Source organism: Folsomia candida, unplaced genomic scaffold, assembly GCF_002217175.1.
Source record: "Folsomia candida strain VU population unplaced genomic scaffold, ASM221717v1 Fcan01_Sc002, whole genome shotgun sequence".
NCBI classification, from domain to species: domain Eukaryota; kingdom Metazoa; phylum Arthropoda; class Collembola; order Entomobryomorpha; family Isotomidae; genus Folsomia; species Folsomia candida.
This window is the reverse complement of record NW_019091194.1, coordinates 784,036-799,842: the sequence shown is the minus strand read 5'-3', so window position 1 is coordinate 799,842 and position 15,807 is coordinate 784,036. Positions and strand designations below refer to the sequence as shown.

The 15,807-nt window shown below is 37.2% G+C and overlaps 2 protein-coding genes and 1 long non-coding RNA gene across 8 annotated transcripts; 1 reads left to right on the top strand and 2 right to left on the bottom strand.

Moving 5' to 3' along the window:
* Positions 1-834: 834 nt before the first annotated feature.
* LOC110844484 (long-chain-fatty-acid--CoA ligase 4) lies at positions 835-10,552 on the bottom strand. 5 transcript variants are annotated; one of them, XM_035848053.1, is made up of 12 exons: positions 10,522-10,552; positions 4,724-4,899; positions 3,723-4,113; positions 3,391-3,642; positions 3,173-3,322; positions 2,999-3,099; positions 2,869-2,930; positions 2,666-2,792; positions 2,491-2,590; positions 2,289-2,417; positions 1,805-2,211; positions 835-1,736 (listed from the first exon to the last, which is right to left on the bottom strand). In XM_035848053.1, the coding sequence occupies exons 1-12, from the start codon at positions 10,535-10,537 to the stop codon at positions 1,467-1,469; spliced, it is 2,181 nt and encodes a 726-aa protein (XP_035703946.1). In that variant the 5' UTR covers positions 10,538-10,552; the 3' UTR covers positions 835-1,466. The 5 variants fall into 5 exon arrangements, with proteins under 5 accessions (XP_035703946.1, XP_021946388.1, XP_021946390.1 ...); XM_022090696.2 differs by lacking the exon at positions 10,522-10,552 and adding an exon at positions 8,857-9,349; XM_022090698.2 differs by lacking the exon at positions 10,522-10,552 and adding an exon at positions 6,650-7,059.
* Positions 10,553-10,636: 84 nt separating this feature from the next.
* Positions 10,637-11,661, top strand: LOC118434461. Its single transcript, XR_004834041.1, has 2 exons — positions 10,637-10,737; positions 11,165-11,661. It is a non-coding gene; the product is annotated as an uncharacterized LOC118434461 (long non-coding RNA).
* Positions 11,261-15,762, bottom strand: LOC110844742. Of its 2 annotated transcripts, none has more exons than XM_022091020.2 (13): positions 15,386-15,762; positions 15,095-15,307; positions 14,711-15,028; positions 14,208-14,623; positions 13,861-14,130; positions 13,595-13,792; positions 13,406-13,522; positions 13,238-13,334; positions 13,013-13,173; positions 12,640-12,915; positions 12,500-12,569; positions 12,284-12,423; positions 11,261-12,192 (listed from the first exon to the last, which is right to left on the bottom strand). In XM_022091020.2, the coding sequence occupies exons 2-13, from the start codon at positions 15,285-15,287 to the stop codon at positions 11,968-11,970; spliced, it is 2,481 nt and encodes an 826-aa protein (XP_021946712.1). In that variant the 5' UTR covers positions 15,288-15,307; positions 15,386-15,762; the 3' UTR covers positions 11,261-11,967. The 2 variants fall into 2 exon arrangements, with proteins under 2 accessions (XP_021946712.1, XP_021946713.1); XM_022091021.2 differs by having other exon boundaries at positions 13,406-13,504.
* Between the last annotated feature and the right edge of the window lie 45 nt (positions 15,763-15,807).

The window sequence follows — 15,807 nt, the reverse complement described above, 5'->3', positions numbered from 1 at the left end:
CTGTAATGACCACTTTTCAACTTAAACAATGCACATTATGACACGAAGCCAAGTAAACGATGGGATGGATGCGAACCAAACCAGGAACCGTTTTATAGTTGGTTGGTTGAGTTGGTCATGAATCAAGAAACTTGTCCGTCTGCAGAAAATATTCAGGTAGAATATCTCAGTCGTGAATCAGTTAACTCAGTTCTTCTTTTATGGGAGAAGATTACTTACGTGGCAATTAAAAAGTGTAATCTTCTTCTTACATATTCCTGGAATGGATGGATGCGTCATTTTTCACGAGTCAAGTACTCACTCATTGTCAGTGGCCGCGGAAGAGTGGAACAATGTCCCCAGGGTTGTTCGATGTCCACATCATCTGCCCATCTTATATAAACCCCGGCCTCCCCCAACCTACAAAGTTAATGTCCCCACGCTTCCGCGGCCACTGCTCGTTGCAGTAAAGTTTTTAGCCCTTTATAAAAATTGGGGCTGGTGGATTTGGACTTGGATAAAGAGCAAGATTATTATTATTACTATACTTGGTCATGTTTTTATTATTTACATATTTATTCGCCCATGTAACTGGAAATCTTGCACGTAAATGAAATATCAAAAAGTATCAGGAAACCCAAGAAGCGGTGATTAATCTTATCAAAAAGATATGAGGCAAGGTGTATAAATCGATAAATGAATGCATAAAGCATGTATAGAATCACGAGACAACGTGCATAAATCGTAAAATTGCATTCATACATAAATTTGGAATGCTTGCGAATACATCTTGAAACGAATTTTACATATACTCGTTTCGTCAAAAATGTGCTAAATGAGGTAAAAATCTGGCAATTTCGTAGTTATTGGTTTATTTTCTCACTTTTCTCACCAGTACAAAGAATCTCAATCGTTGTCGTCTCACCCAATCTCAATTTTCCCATCCATTAATTATTTCTGACTAAATAACAAGGCTACTAATAACCTCTATTTTTTATTAAAAAATAAACCTCTATTTCATACATAATTCTACTATTTTAATTTACGAGTTACAAAAGTTTCTTAATTTCTGGTATTAGGAAGATTATTAATTAGAATTAATAATAACATCGGTAACTGTAATGATTGATTGTTGATTAGTTGATTGATTGACTGATGATATCATTGGTACACACATTTTTAAATATTTAATGTAGGTATTTATCACATCCAAAATATCTATGCGTATTTACTTAAATGTTCCATTAATTAATTGGAATTTTTAATTATTTATAATGCATATAAAAGTCATCTTACTTAACACTTCTAAACGTATTACGTTCATATTTCACTCGTTACTAACTTGCGCCAAGTCTTATAATAATTTAACTATGGCGCAAGTTACCACCGAGTAAAGTCTAAACACAACCCAACAAATAGATAATAACAAACAGCGCTTAACAAATATTTAGTATAATTGAAAAATTAATTAGTTAATTTCTCTTTAATTAAGCATACATGCGATTAATATCTGATTGATAATGGTCCTGAATATTTTTCCTTTTTAATTTAAAAGCTGCCGTTACCAGCCCACTGTCCGGCTGCCACGTGTCACTGCATAACGTGACAGCACCGGGAATTTCAAATTTGGCTAGTTTCGAATTCGTCCCATGTATCTGGATCTCTTTTAAGACGGCGTTCGCCAACCCGGCGTCCGCGCACATCTCTTCCAACGTCATGTCCCCACTTTTACCCAATTTTGTGGCAAGAATGGTTAACTAAAAGTGAAAAAATGATTGTCAAAAAATCAAATTTCCCAAAATTTTTTGTGGTTTAGTAAACTTACATGCTTAACCGCAGGAACTATTAACGCGACACAAAACTGTTTCGAGGCGTCGCCATAAATGCAAATGTTGTCGACCAAAGGGCAAGTTTTAAGTTCGGATTCGACCTTTCCTAACGACACGTACTCTCCAACCTGCAACTTTACGAGATCCTTCTTCCTGTCAATAATTTTGAAGCAGCCGTCCTCCTGAACTTCGGCAATGTCGCCGGAACGGAACCATCGGCGGCCATCTTCTTCGAAAAAGTCCTTTTCCGTAGCTTCGGGAAGTTTGTAGTAGCCGAGGGCCACGTTGTCGCCACCGATTAAAATTTCTCCTCGGGGGAAGGGGCGATCTTTTATGGTGTAGTTGCCCTCGTCCCAGTTGACTAGGCGGATGTCACAACAGCCTAATGGCGCCCCGACGCGGCCTAATTAAAAAATAATGAAGTTTTTAAGGATGAGAAATTTCCGAAGAATATTTTCTGAAAATATTGTAATTTTTTACCTGTCGACATGTCCGATCCGAGCGAAATTGTGGCGCAAGCCGCTGTCTCGGTAAGTCCGTAGCCCTGGAGGAGAGGGACGCAGAGGGAGTTGCGGATAAATTCGTGCGTATCGGGGGCAAGTGGTGCTCCTAAAGGTAATAAAAAATCACAATTTTGCACACTTTTGCACAAAATTTTGCACAAATAATTTATTCTACGTACCTCCCGATGCCAAAATTCTGACCCGACCTCCGATCAATTGTCGCAATTTCTTAAATATGAGTCGATTCACGAGTGGTGTGTTAAATCCGCGGTAGTACCACTATTAATTTAATTATAATTAAATGTTAATTGTGCAAAGAGATTTTACATTTTTTGAAGATATGAATGAACATACTTTGAGTTTGTAGTCGTAAAAGAACTTGAAAAGTGCTTGTCCAATTTTTCCAGACTCGCCGACCTTTTCTTGAATCCCTTTGTAAATTCGGTCCAGGATGAGCGGTACAGACGCCATTATGGTCGGACTGGAAATACACAAAAGTACATAAATATAGTATAAATTAAGTAGTAAATGGATAATTAATTAAATTATTTTCTTACCGGAGAACAGAAGTGTCTCCTTTACAGCCGCGTTTAATTTTGGAAGATTGGTCCGTCATGGTCTGCAAAAAACAAATCCAAAATTGCAATGAATTTGCAAACTTACATAAATTTTAAAAATTAAAATTACCAGTGGCGTCGAGTATCCGATAGGAATGCCAGATAAGAAGGATATCGACTCGCACATCAATTCCAAGACGTGTGCAAGTGGTAAGTATCCCAAATAGATGTCTGTGTATTAATTAATTAGTACTAATTATTGCTAACTATTAAATATTGCTGGTAGTTAAATTAAATTACTTACCATCGGGATATACGGGTCCCAACGCGTCAGAGAACGCCATCATGGCGATGGACACGTTCCTCTGCGATAACAAAACCCCCTTCGGGGCCCCTGTACTTCCACTCGTGTACATGATAATGGCAACATCCTCCGGGGACGGGGGGCTCCCACCTGATTAATCAATAATAATTACTTAATCTGCATAACTAGTTTCATACTTAATCCTACTAAATTCTCACCAATCGAAGACTTCGTCCCTGCCGCGATGACATCGCAAAACCCGTGAATCTTCACATTTTCCGGAAACTTTGAAACATCCGTTTTTCTCAGAGGATCCTCCATATAAATCAGGTGCTTCACAGACTTCGAATTTTCCAAAATCACTCTAAATTTCGGCATCAAGTCGTGCGACGTGAGAACAAATTCGCACTCGGTTTCGTTCAGCCCGTGAATTACGGCGTCCTCTCCGAGCGTCGCGTACAGAGTGACCACTAAATTAATTAAAGCACCATAATTAATTAATTATCTTATCATCATCACCGCCATAATCTAAATAATAATAAATTCCTACAAGTAATATTCTGTTTGAAACATCCAATCGCCGCGATCAACCATTCCGCCCTTGTTTCCGCAAAGATGCAAATTTTCCCCTTGGGCTCCAACCCCATTTGGCGGAGGCCTTTACTAAATCCGGAAGCAAGTCGGTCCACCTCGTTATAAGTTTTCCAGAGGTATTCACCCAGAACGTATTTTTTGAAAACTTTTCCATTCTTTTGAACCTCGTCTTCTTCGTCGATCAGTTCTCTCGAGCCTAAGCAACGCTTCGACCCATTTCTGCGTACGGCGTAATTGAACACTTTCTCCATCGTGTCGATCCCTTGCTTTTCGAGTTCCACGTGCATCTTGGAAATGGGGGTCGTGCTGCGGAATGTGATGCCACCCTCGTGGCTGATGGCCTGGGCCTATAAATAAGCAAATAAATTATTTGACCACATGACGCTACGACACGAATTCATTCGTTTAAATCAGAGTTTCTTTGCGTCTCCCAACCGTCTAAGCTTCGAAATACATGCTAAAGCCATTTCTGAAATTAGCCTGCTGGTGATTTTTTTCTTATAGAAAATTTAAAAATAAGACGTTTTTGTTCTTTATTATTTTTCGAAAAGAGTGACCTTGTCGCCCGCTACGTCGAATTATGACAAAATTTCGCTGTAATTAACTCGTTAAACACTAAAGTTAATATTTAAATTTTAAATATTAACAAGTTTAGTGGGACAAGATTCAAGTGTCACCAAATAAAATAAACAATGTCAAAACAAGCGATTATCAAGGTCGAGTAAGCAGGATATACATATTATTATTATGCAATTATTATTGTGCTGGCTGCGTTTTTGCAATCAGCATCAACAAGATTACATATTTAATTGATCAGTCAGGCTGATAGTTAAGTATTAATTGAGGAGCTGCTGCGTGATGGACAGATTGATGATTATTGACCATGGACTTTTGTCCCAAATGGACTGAACTATATTGGACATTGAATCTTGTACATTTGTCATAAAATTAAGTTACCTTTGACTCCTTGCACTCTCTCACTTTTCGCCACGGGTACTGCACAATGGTGTAGATGGGAAGGGTCAAAACGTCGTAAATGAAGGTAATCGCCCGCAGTAAGACGACCACCAAAGTGTCCGAAAAACCCATCGTGTCACTTTCTTCAGGGAGGAGAAATCGTAACGGGGGACGATCTGTAATTAATTAATATTTAATTTAATTAAGTAAATAATTAATTAATTAAAGTATAATAATTACTTAATTAATTAAAATTCAACGCACGGAAAAATTGAGATGATTTTCGTAATCGTACAGACGAATTTCTCACTGCGACCGACACCACCGGTCAGAAAATGACTGACATTAAAGTTAACTGATTTGTGGTTTAGTTTTCCATGCCATTTTAATAATTATCATTCATTTTACATATGCATACAACGTGGCAACGTATTTATAACATGGTTAGGTATGCTTATCTTAACTTGACTTATCATGGTTTTAGTATATTATTACGTGACGATAGCACAGACAAGAGAGGGGAAGAATATGTAAGGGGTTATCTTGTCTGCTTGGTGAGGTTATCGGCAAATTTATTCACCCCGATTCCTCCGGTGCCTTCCCACACCCACCTACACGTCTAAATACTAGTCAACCTTTAAACCTGGACAGATAATTGTTATTTATTGACAATTGTGTAGATTAATTGCGGTATTTTTATAACACTTTCGCATTTAAAACACTTAAATATTGCAGTATCCGTCATAAAAAGATTGGATTATGAAAAGGTATTATTTATTATTAACATAAACATTGATAAACTATGATATACACTTAGTTGGATTATGAAACAATTTCAAATTCAAGGTAAACTTGCACAATACTTATCAAGTAGTTTTTTTTAGTCCGTACTCGACCCGACCCCAACGACGTGGTCAAGAATTTATGATGCATTGTGGGAATTTATGGATTAATTGTGAAATTATGTTTAATTGCATCAATAATTGCAACCAATTTAGATATTTGACCACACAAAACTACTTGGTTCGTGTCCAGCCACATGCAAAATTAGGACAGAAATCACAACAAATTGAAGGGAATTACTAATCTCGAAAGCGTGTCCAGTCCAGATTCTAAAGGTTAACATGAGCTGAGCTTAATTGACATGCCATTAATTAAGGAAGATTACAAGAAGAATTTCCATATTTGTCTTCTTTCAAACCACGTGTCGCCGGATGGACGAAAACGTGTCAAAATTTATCCAAGCTTAAACTAAACTAAACCTCGTCATCCGGTTGAAGGCCAAATTATTATTATTAATTTAAATGAATGGTCACAAATAATGACGTGGCTTTGGTTTATATAAATCATGCATAAACTGTTTATAATCGCATCGTACGATCATCATCATCTTCACCCAGGTCAGAAAAGAGTTGATGATTACGATTTATTTAGGCCGATTTGAGACGGCACAAATCTGAGTCAAACGGAATACATTGAAAATTATGCCATTCATGACATGTCACGTTATTCAAGAGAAGAGAGGTTTGGTTTTTGATTCGTATTGGGATTGGATTTCGTCGATGAGAGATCAAAGTACGAATAAATCATCGTCATCTTATTTATCGCTTTTGAGTGATAAGTAAGTAAAAGTGGTCGTGGTCCAGATAATAAAGAAGGATTGGAAAAGAGATTACGTGGATGGATAAGTTGAGACAAGATCAATTGCACGTAGATGAGATCATGATGACGAGATTATTGCAAAATATTTGCAGCAATTAATCCATGAAGAATCCGTGAAGAAGAAACTTCCAAAAACTTCCCAAAACAAAATTCAAAAATCCTGATAATTGCTTTCAAAAATTTCCTAACCCTAACCTATTGTAATTCAGTACAGTCAATCGGTGTTCCTTCCAATTATATAAATTATCCTCCAAAAATGCTTACCGGCGTTTCCAGAAATCAATAATCAGTATGGAGATTATCACTTAATTTTCACCAGGGATTTTATTATCACAATTATTTTACCCTCAATATTTTCCCAAATTTCAATATTTTCACACGTTTGAACAATATCTTGATATATTTTCAACTTGGTAAATTTACCAAAGTAAGTCCATGGATTGGATTGGATTGGATTAATTGACAGAGTGAGACTTTTCAGCTAAATGTTCATGAATTTATAAGTAATTCACCACTAACCATCATCACCACCACCACGACAACTGATTATCTAACTGACCGACTACTGACTTACTCGCGAGGACGAATATACACATCAATATTGGATGTGAAGAAGCTTCGTTTAAAGAGTAAAATGAAATAAATAAAGGGTGCACTCGACTTGATGTACTCCCACAATTTCCAGACTGGATTAGAAGAACCAAATGAGAGGACAAGTCCAAGTCCAGTCCAGTCCAGTGACCGGCAGATCAAGAACGAGAGGACAGAGATCAATCGGTAAACTTAATGAGTGCACCCTGCGTGCATATTGCATGATAAAGTGGTAGAGATCATCATCTCCTCGCTTATCTTAATCCTCTATAAACTGACTTGTTTCCCCTCTTACCACTACTTTCGAGCTGGCAAGGTCTGTAATTAGCCTGATAATGAAGACGAGTCGAAATTGATAAAGTTTTCTCGTGTTCTTTTAATAAAACCAGGATCGTCAACAATCATTATCTAAAAATATTTTAATCAAAATTTCATATAATTTTGAAATTTCATAAACGGCGTCTCAACTTTTCAAAAAATCATAAATTTCTCAACTTTCCCTTCAAATTTGTTGACATCTTTTAACCTTCTGATCTGTTCTTGTAATGAAACCTGGATTATCGACAAACATTATCTAAATATTTTAATCAAAATGACATATCATAATTTTGCCATTGCATAAACGGCGTCTCAACTTTACAATTATACAAAAATCAGAAATTTCTCAACTTTCCCTTCAAAATTGTAGACATCTTTTAACCTTGTGATCCCGATAACGCAACAGCTTCTTATCATAGTTTCCCACTCTTTTACACTACACATACAATGTCTGGATGTCTGGAACCGTTACAAAAATTCTAATCTCGTCTTGACCATACATTTAAAAAACTATTTCTTTTACGACTTTATGATTTTACTCTTTGGTTTCATTTTCATTTTCAGTTCATCCATATGAAATATTATTCCGACCCGACCTCGACCTCGACTTCGTACTCTTTATAGTATATGAAATATCATGAAGTGGACCATGAACCCCACAAACGCTAATCAGTGTTGCATGTTTTCTGATTAAGTGGTTGGTTTGGTGTTATGTTACAGAATTTAGTCACCACGCTCTCAGCGAATGTTTCTTCCTTCCGGTTGAAAGGAAAATAATGTAATGAATGATGGAAATAAACCAAAGCTTGTTAAACTTTAAGGGACTTTGGATCCATGAGAAGCCAAAAAGCCACGCTGCATGGCATGCATCCCAAACAGAAAGAAAGGTGCGGTAGTGTCCCTAAAAGCAGTGGCCGCGGAAGCTGTGGGGACATCTGGGGACATTGACGATGTAGGATGGGGGAGGGAGGGGTTTGTATAAGATGGGCAGATGATGGGGACATCGAATAACCGTGGGGACATTGTCCCTATGCTTCCGCGGCCACTGCTTAAAAGTGTGACCACGTGTATCCCCAATGACTCTGTTGTCACCGTGTCAAACTTTATTTGATGCACTTTGATCCTATTACTTAAATACGGGGCAAACGAGATATGTGTAAACGAGTAGAAGGAAGAAAAGGAAGAAGTCTAGTTTTGTGGAAAAGTGAGACAAAGACGGACAGACGCCCGAATGGAATACAGTTCAATAGTCCAATAATCCCAATCAGACGTGACGTACGTGTAGTATTGATTTGTAACCAAAAATAAAAATCCCAACCAACACATTGCACATCACTCGTGTTTAGATGACACGATTAAGAACTTTTGGTTTTATTAGTCGACTACTTTCTGTGTATGTAAATATGCAATACAAGTCTGAGTTTTTAGTGCAGTTTGTCCTGTCCTCCACCACTACCACCTTGGACAATGTTTGCATAGATAAAACGTATGAAAAGCTGCGCCTTGGCTAATATTGGGTTTAGCTGGTAATTGGTTAATTGGTAAAGATAGCACTAACTTACCAGTCATTCTGAAGAAGAAACTTTGAAGAAAATGCAACAAATTTTTGTAACCGCACTAACGCCACAAAGAAATATTATTATTTTGCAAATTGAGTTATTAGCACAAACACTTTTCTCCAAGTCTAAGAATTTTGTTCCTTTATTGTTTACACCAAATAACAAAAATTACATCGATTTTTCTACAAAATCACTTTATCTGTCTCAAACCGTGTCCAGTTGAAAATTTGAGTCATCCAAAACTACGGAGGGTTGTAAATCACACTAAATAACTTTAAATATGCATCACCAACAGATGAGATGACGCTTATATTATGAATTAAATTGCCTGCACACTGTATAACACAACAACATAGCAATTTTCCGCCTCTAATAATCCAGTATTATTACGTAAAATATGATTCACTAGCAACAAACGACCCCCAACTCCAAGCTATTTTCCAACTCTAACCATAAACTTTAACTCTATTAGAGATTGGTATGCATGCATCTAAAAAGCTATGCATCTATCAATCCATCCAATCCACGTCGTATTACATTCTGACTCCTAAAGCAGATTATATATTATTGTACACGTACATATGTGGACCAAAAAGTAATAAGTTTGGCGATTCCATACACCCCACCACAACACATGTACCACTAGCAGAAATAGGAAAAAAACATAACATACCGACAAAAAATGCGCTGTATAATAAGTCTGCAGATGCCGTCACTCATTGATATATTGGCAACGATGTACATATGTACATAATACATAAAAGTCATATGCATACGAATACCAGCGTCGAAATACTGCTGGCGTGTTGTCTTGTTGTTGTCTTTTCTAGTGAAAATTACGTAATTGGAAGTATGTACAAAAACTTTATACACGATGATGCATGGCATGCGAGTGAGTGAGTCAAAAAGCGTAATATTAAATCGTGACATATTTATACAACGTGGGAGGAGGAACAAAGGACGCGTGTTTACATTTGTCCATGAAAATGAATGGTGGTTGGATATAGAACAGCAAAGTTAGATAAATAACAGGACAGGACGGAACGCAGGCAGACTATGTATTTTTTATTTACATGTGTAAATAAGTCGTAGTTTTGAGGGTGGCGTGATTTATATGGACAAAGACACGTAAGTAAAGCGACCAAACATTTTTGTAACGGACAGGATGAGGAATGATTGACATTTGTGCTATCTATTTCGTTTCCATTCGGCAAGCAGGATATGCTTTTGCACTAATTGTTCTTCTTAGTCGAAATGGTGTTGCAAATTCGTTGGATAAATGAGATATTTTGAGTTGGGAGACACGCAAAAATAGAGGACAATTGAGACAAAGAGGGAGAAAAGAAAGGCTATAATATTTTATTTGCATGCGACTTAATTAAGAATATATTGGCTATTGCAGACTCATCTATACATAGTCAGACTGGACAAATTGCATAATAAAGGATGATTGGATATAGTTTTTTGTCTCCGGAGAGAGTTTCATTTTTATAAAATTAGTCCTGCTGAATTTTTTCTGTGCGAATCTAGTCTGTACCAAAATGAGACACGTATATTTAGCTCATTTGTTGTCTCAAAGTGTCATATTTTGCACGATATGAGATATGATAAATGCATAAGTAAATAGATAATATGTAATTATTAAGAAAGTAGTTGAGATTTTCTTACCTCCACCGCCGTGCATATTTTGTTAGAGTGTAATTTGAGGTAATTTTATTAATTCTTTAGATTATTAATTGATTTTTATTGAACTGTAGAAAAAGCATGTGATCAATTTGAGGTCTAACGCTTTTATTCCTCACGTGTCAAAATGATAATATAGGTCACGCCAGGGAGGTAATGGGTCAAAATTTCCCGAAAATCGATCATATGCTTTACGTAACGGTAACAGATGCACTTTTTCTTTCAAAAAAGTTTAACAAATTAGACAACTTTCTCCTTCTGACTTTCTCTTCCGTTTCTGCGTCATGAACGAATGAATGACTGACCGACTGACTGAAACCACGTACTCGTCTACTTCGTAGTGCACCTGCCTGCTGAATCTGTTCACAAACAGATTCAGCTGCGAAGTAAGTAATAAAACGACTTCAACTTTCTCCCGGGTATCCGACCACGACTTACTTTCACCCAAAGGAGGAAACCAATATCCCACACCAAACCAACCACTTACGTATTTACTTACTTGATCCCCACTTTCTCCACCTCCACCTCCGCAATCTCAAACTCCACAGTCACTTTGACAGATTTCACAATGCACCGACACGACTCAAAGATGAGATGGGATTGATTCAATTACTTTCGTCCCACGCAGTTTTTCCGGATACACAAGAAAAGCAGGCTTGACTACTAATTTGGGACAGAGACGAAATTGGGCTCTCTTACTTAAATTTCACATACAAGTAGCTCGTTGATTGGCAAAAGGTGAACAAACGGCTCTAATTTTTATTGCGACTGTTCTTCTCTTTCATGATAATACATGTAATAATGTAAAGCATATCTTGACAAGTTTCTTTCTACCATGAAAATTTAAATTAGTCAAATTATAATGTACTTTTAGCCGGATAATTTAGATATCGTTGAGTTCGATTCGATTATGATCATTTCATATTTGTTAAGTATTTTTAGATCCTATGTATGTATATTGCTCTTTCTTTCATAATATAACAACTTTTTGCCGTTCTACAGCAAAGCAGAGAAGCATGATATTCATATATTTAGAAACTTTTTACCTACTAATCTAACAATACTTTTATCCTGTCGTGATATTAAAGCTAATACGTAAACGTTAACCATATGGTAAAGCTATCGGGATTATCGTAGTAATCAAGTTTGAATGTGAAATAGTCATAATAAAGTAAATCAATAAAATCAAATTAATATAAAGGGTAAGTAGGAACGTACATAATTTGATAGTTAAGGTTATTGAACACTATGCAGCACTGGTAGATTTTATCCTAAATTAAAACACATCCAAGAAAATAAAGTTGCTAAGAACTTAGTCAGTTTAAAATTAAAACGAAGGCCGACTCTAAATGTCATTCAAAATTCGTCGAAATTCATCCACTTGTACTTTTTTTGCTATACTTTCTCCAACCCCTCGTCTCAAACGGCGTATCAATTTTCTTCATTCGAAAACTCGGACCAGAACAAGATAAGTTTCTTCGTGTCCAATGACTGTAGCTCGATTCGGTAGCTGGGATGAACAGAAACATCTCCGAGTTGCCACCACCATTCGGTGAGAACTTGCGGTTTTAGGAGGGTTCGGGCATTACCATTGAATGCCAGCTCGTACGGCATTTTTCCTTGATGGTTTAACACCTTTAGCGCTTCCTCTTTTACCTGCACATTTAAATTGTAGCTTGTAACTTTTTATTTAGCAGGACAATTTTGGCGATTATGCAATTGTACAATTGTCGAAATCCATACTAACCTGCAGATTATCAGCCATGTAGCACAGTAATTTAGACATTTGCTCACTTTGGTCATGTGAGACTGCAGCTAAATGAAATGGAGTGTCCCCAACTTCATTCTGAGCCAGTAAATTTACTCGCAGCTCTTCAGGAAGATTTACTATATACCACATAATTTTAAAATGTATATCCCATCCTCAAATTTCAGTAAAACTCCACAAAATTTCACTACTCACCATGCGTACAAAACTCATAAAATTTTGTCACAGCATCAAACCTCCCATGAGCGATGGCATCGTGTAGCGGCTGAAACAAATGCATTGTATTGAATTTTTGTTTAGCTCATGCGTGATTTGATTGATCATATAATCCTTACAGTATTGCCAAAATTATCGGTGGGGTTGACCGTTGAGAATCTTTGCTGCTTGAGTTGTTGAGCTAACGTGAGGCTCGAGCTGTCCTTGGAGTCATGACTCACTTTCTTGCACAGTTTGTGCAGATAAGATTCTCCCTTCAAGTTAACAGCAACAGTTTCAGATTTCCTGCCGTTCACATTGACAAGGGAGGAAATTGGTATGGTGGGGTATTCGTTGGAATGCCTCCTTTCCTTCAGGTTCAGACCGGTTATCAGATCAGATTTAGAAAGAGATCGCTACAAATAGAGATAAGTTGTTAAAAGTTATTTTTAAATAACTTTGAAAAATGATTAAAATCATTTTTCAGGATAATCGGTACAATTAGTAACTCACCAAGTACATGGCAATATCATCATCAAAAGGCCTCATCGAGTTGTCCTTAACAGACTCGAATTTTATCCGATTCGTTAATATTTTGAAGCTGACTGCAGCTCCGAGTGTATAATCGCAAACGGCTTGCACAATTTGGCTCGTGCTAGAGGAATGTTCTGGCCCTAGCGAATAAAAAAACATTGAAAATTGCACAAAACTCAACACTTAATGCTTTAAAATCCTTACGCGATAATGTGTCTGCAAAATCATTGACAAGAGCTCTGAATTCGTCATCTAGTGGTCCATGTTTCTTTAAGTGGTACGCGAGCAGGCCAACCCACCGCTGCAAGAAATAAATTATCCGAGTTGTCAATTATTATTATTTTATGTCAAAATCGAATCAAAAAAACTTACCATGACGGTTTTAAACTCTTCAGGATAATCTTTCAATAGGAAGGTGAAGTGTACTAATTTCTTGCAGTACAAATTATACGAGAGGATTCGATCTTGCTCCTGTACACCATTATCCAACTAATTAACATTATATTACAAATTTCAACAGCAGATACAGACTGCATCATGATTAACTGGGTGGATACAAACCTCTAAGAATTGGACGAAAAATGGTCTTCTTAACTTCACTTGAGAAGCTCCATAATCCTTATACTGCTGAACCACCATTTTCGTTAATACTTTGAAAAAAGGGAATGGTTTGGATTGCACGCGAGCTTGAGCATCTGCTTGTACACGATTTAACACGTCAAACAGAAATTCTGACATTGAGCACATATCGGAAGATGTCTAGAAGGAAGAGAATAATAATTAGAAAAAAATATTCCATATTTTAATTAATACCATAAAATGAGTACCTGTGTGAATGTGCAAGAATAGTACTGTGTAGTTTCGTCCCCACCACTAACGGGGTATTTTTGAACAAGAGTTTGAAAAAAATCCATAGCCAAGGTAGGGATATCTTTTGCAACTCGAGTTCCAAGACCCAGAATAGCTTTTTTAATCAGGTCGCCAACATGTTGGGGTTGAGGAACTAGTTTGTTATTCAAATTTATCTCAAATTTAGTGATAATATCTTTCCAGGCATTTTTCCGGACTTTCTTTTCCAAGTCGGGATCCAAAGGTGCCTATAATAAAATATACATCAAATTGGTTAAACGAGATATCATTAATTAGCAGATATTTACATAAATAATTGTATTACCTGCTTAAATATAACAACAGGTGGATCTTGTAGAACTTGTCGACAAAACGGTTGTTTAGGTCCCTTTCCTTCAACATCGCTCGAAGCGGCTGACGCCGATTTGCGTCCAACTCCACCTCCATGTCCGGAACTGCTGTCACTCGTACATCCTCCTCCTTTTCTTGGCGTCCTCTCCAGTCTCATCCGTTTCTCGGCGGGGCTCTGCTCCACCTCGATAATGACAGGAGAAGAATGGATTTCTAAATGGGGAGACATTCTCACAATCGAACTGGTCGAGGCAATGTTCACTTCTGGCGTCGTAGTGTCGGGACTAAGACCAAATGAAGAAGAGTAGGTTCGCTTATTCTTATTGTTATTGTCTTCTTGGTCGCTACTCCCGGATTCGTAATCTTGTGGAAATCCGTTTGCTTGCAGAACTGAAATTAAATTAAATTAAATTAATGCTATCAATAAATTGAATATTGGTGATTTCATTTAACTCGACCCGAAATTAAAATCAGTACCATGCCCACCACCACCATTGACCTCCCCGAGCACGTTATTATAATGGTGATGATGGTTATTAAAGACTCCAACAACTTGAATTCCATCATCATCTTCGTCTTCGTTGCCGTTACCATCTTCTTCATCATTATCGTCATCATCACTGTACCGTCGGACGATCTGCTCTTCCCCGAGGACAACTTGTTGACCATTGTTCCCCTCATCGGCATCATCGTCTCCGTCTATGTCGGAAGTTGTGGGGTCGTCATCTTCTTCCTCTTCCTCTTCATGCTTCTTCTTCTGTAGTAAATATTTTCGAATCGCACCAGGCACCATTCCTGCATATTAATTAACAGATATAAAAAACCTGATATAAAAGACATATTAAACATCATATTAAAGACCTGATTTGCGACACCGCGCGGCCTGACGATCTTCACGCCTCGACGGTGGTGGGATTGGTTTCGGTGCAAGAATTATTGAATAATCAGACAATCGTCTCGTCTGTATTTTAGGATTTCGATTCTCGTTATTGATTGCGGTGGTGAAATTGGTGTCGTCCCGTTCAAAAAAGTACGCAGGGTCCAATTCCATCATTACACAGGGTAACAGGGGTGCTGCAGACATATTAAAGACATTAAAAACGATCCTTTCATCGTCTAGATTCTTCTAGACTAAATATTTAGGTTAATTACCGGAGCAAATTCGCCGCAAAAGTGACGCTGCTGCTAAAATAGGAGGAACAAACGTAGCAGGAACATTGATGGTGGTTAATTACTACTTCTTCCACGTTAATCACAAACATTAAAATAAAAATAGCAGCGGGTTATCAGGAAGTATAAAATGTTCGACAATTTTCCCAATAAAATTTACACGACTGTCCTTTAAAACAATGTCACAAACACAATTACTACAACGTCACCTAATTTCTACCTGTTACACACACACATTTAAATGTCTATTAAATAATAACACCATTAATCGTTAACCGTTAAATAATAATTATTTATTTATTTATTTTACTACTACTCGAGTTCTTTTGTGTTGCTGTTTTTGAGTGGCCCACTCCACCACCTAATCTCTGGCGGAATATGCTCACTCGGGGCGTGCGAAGTCA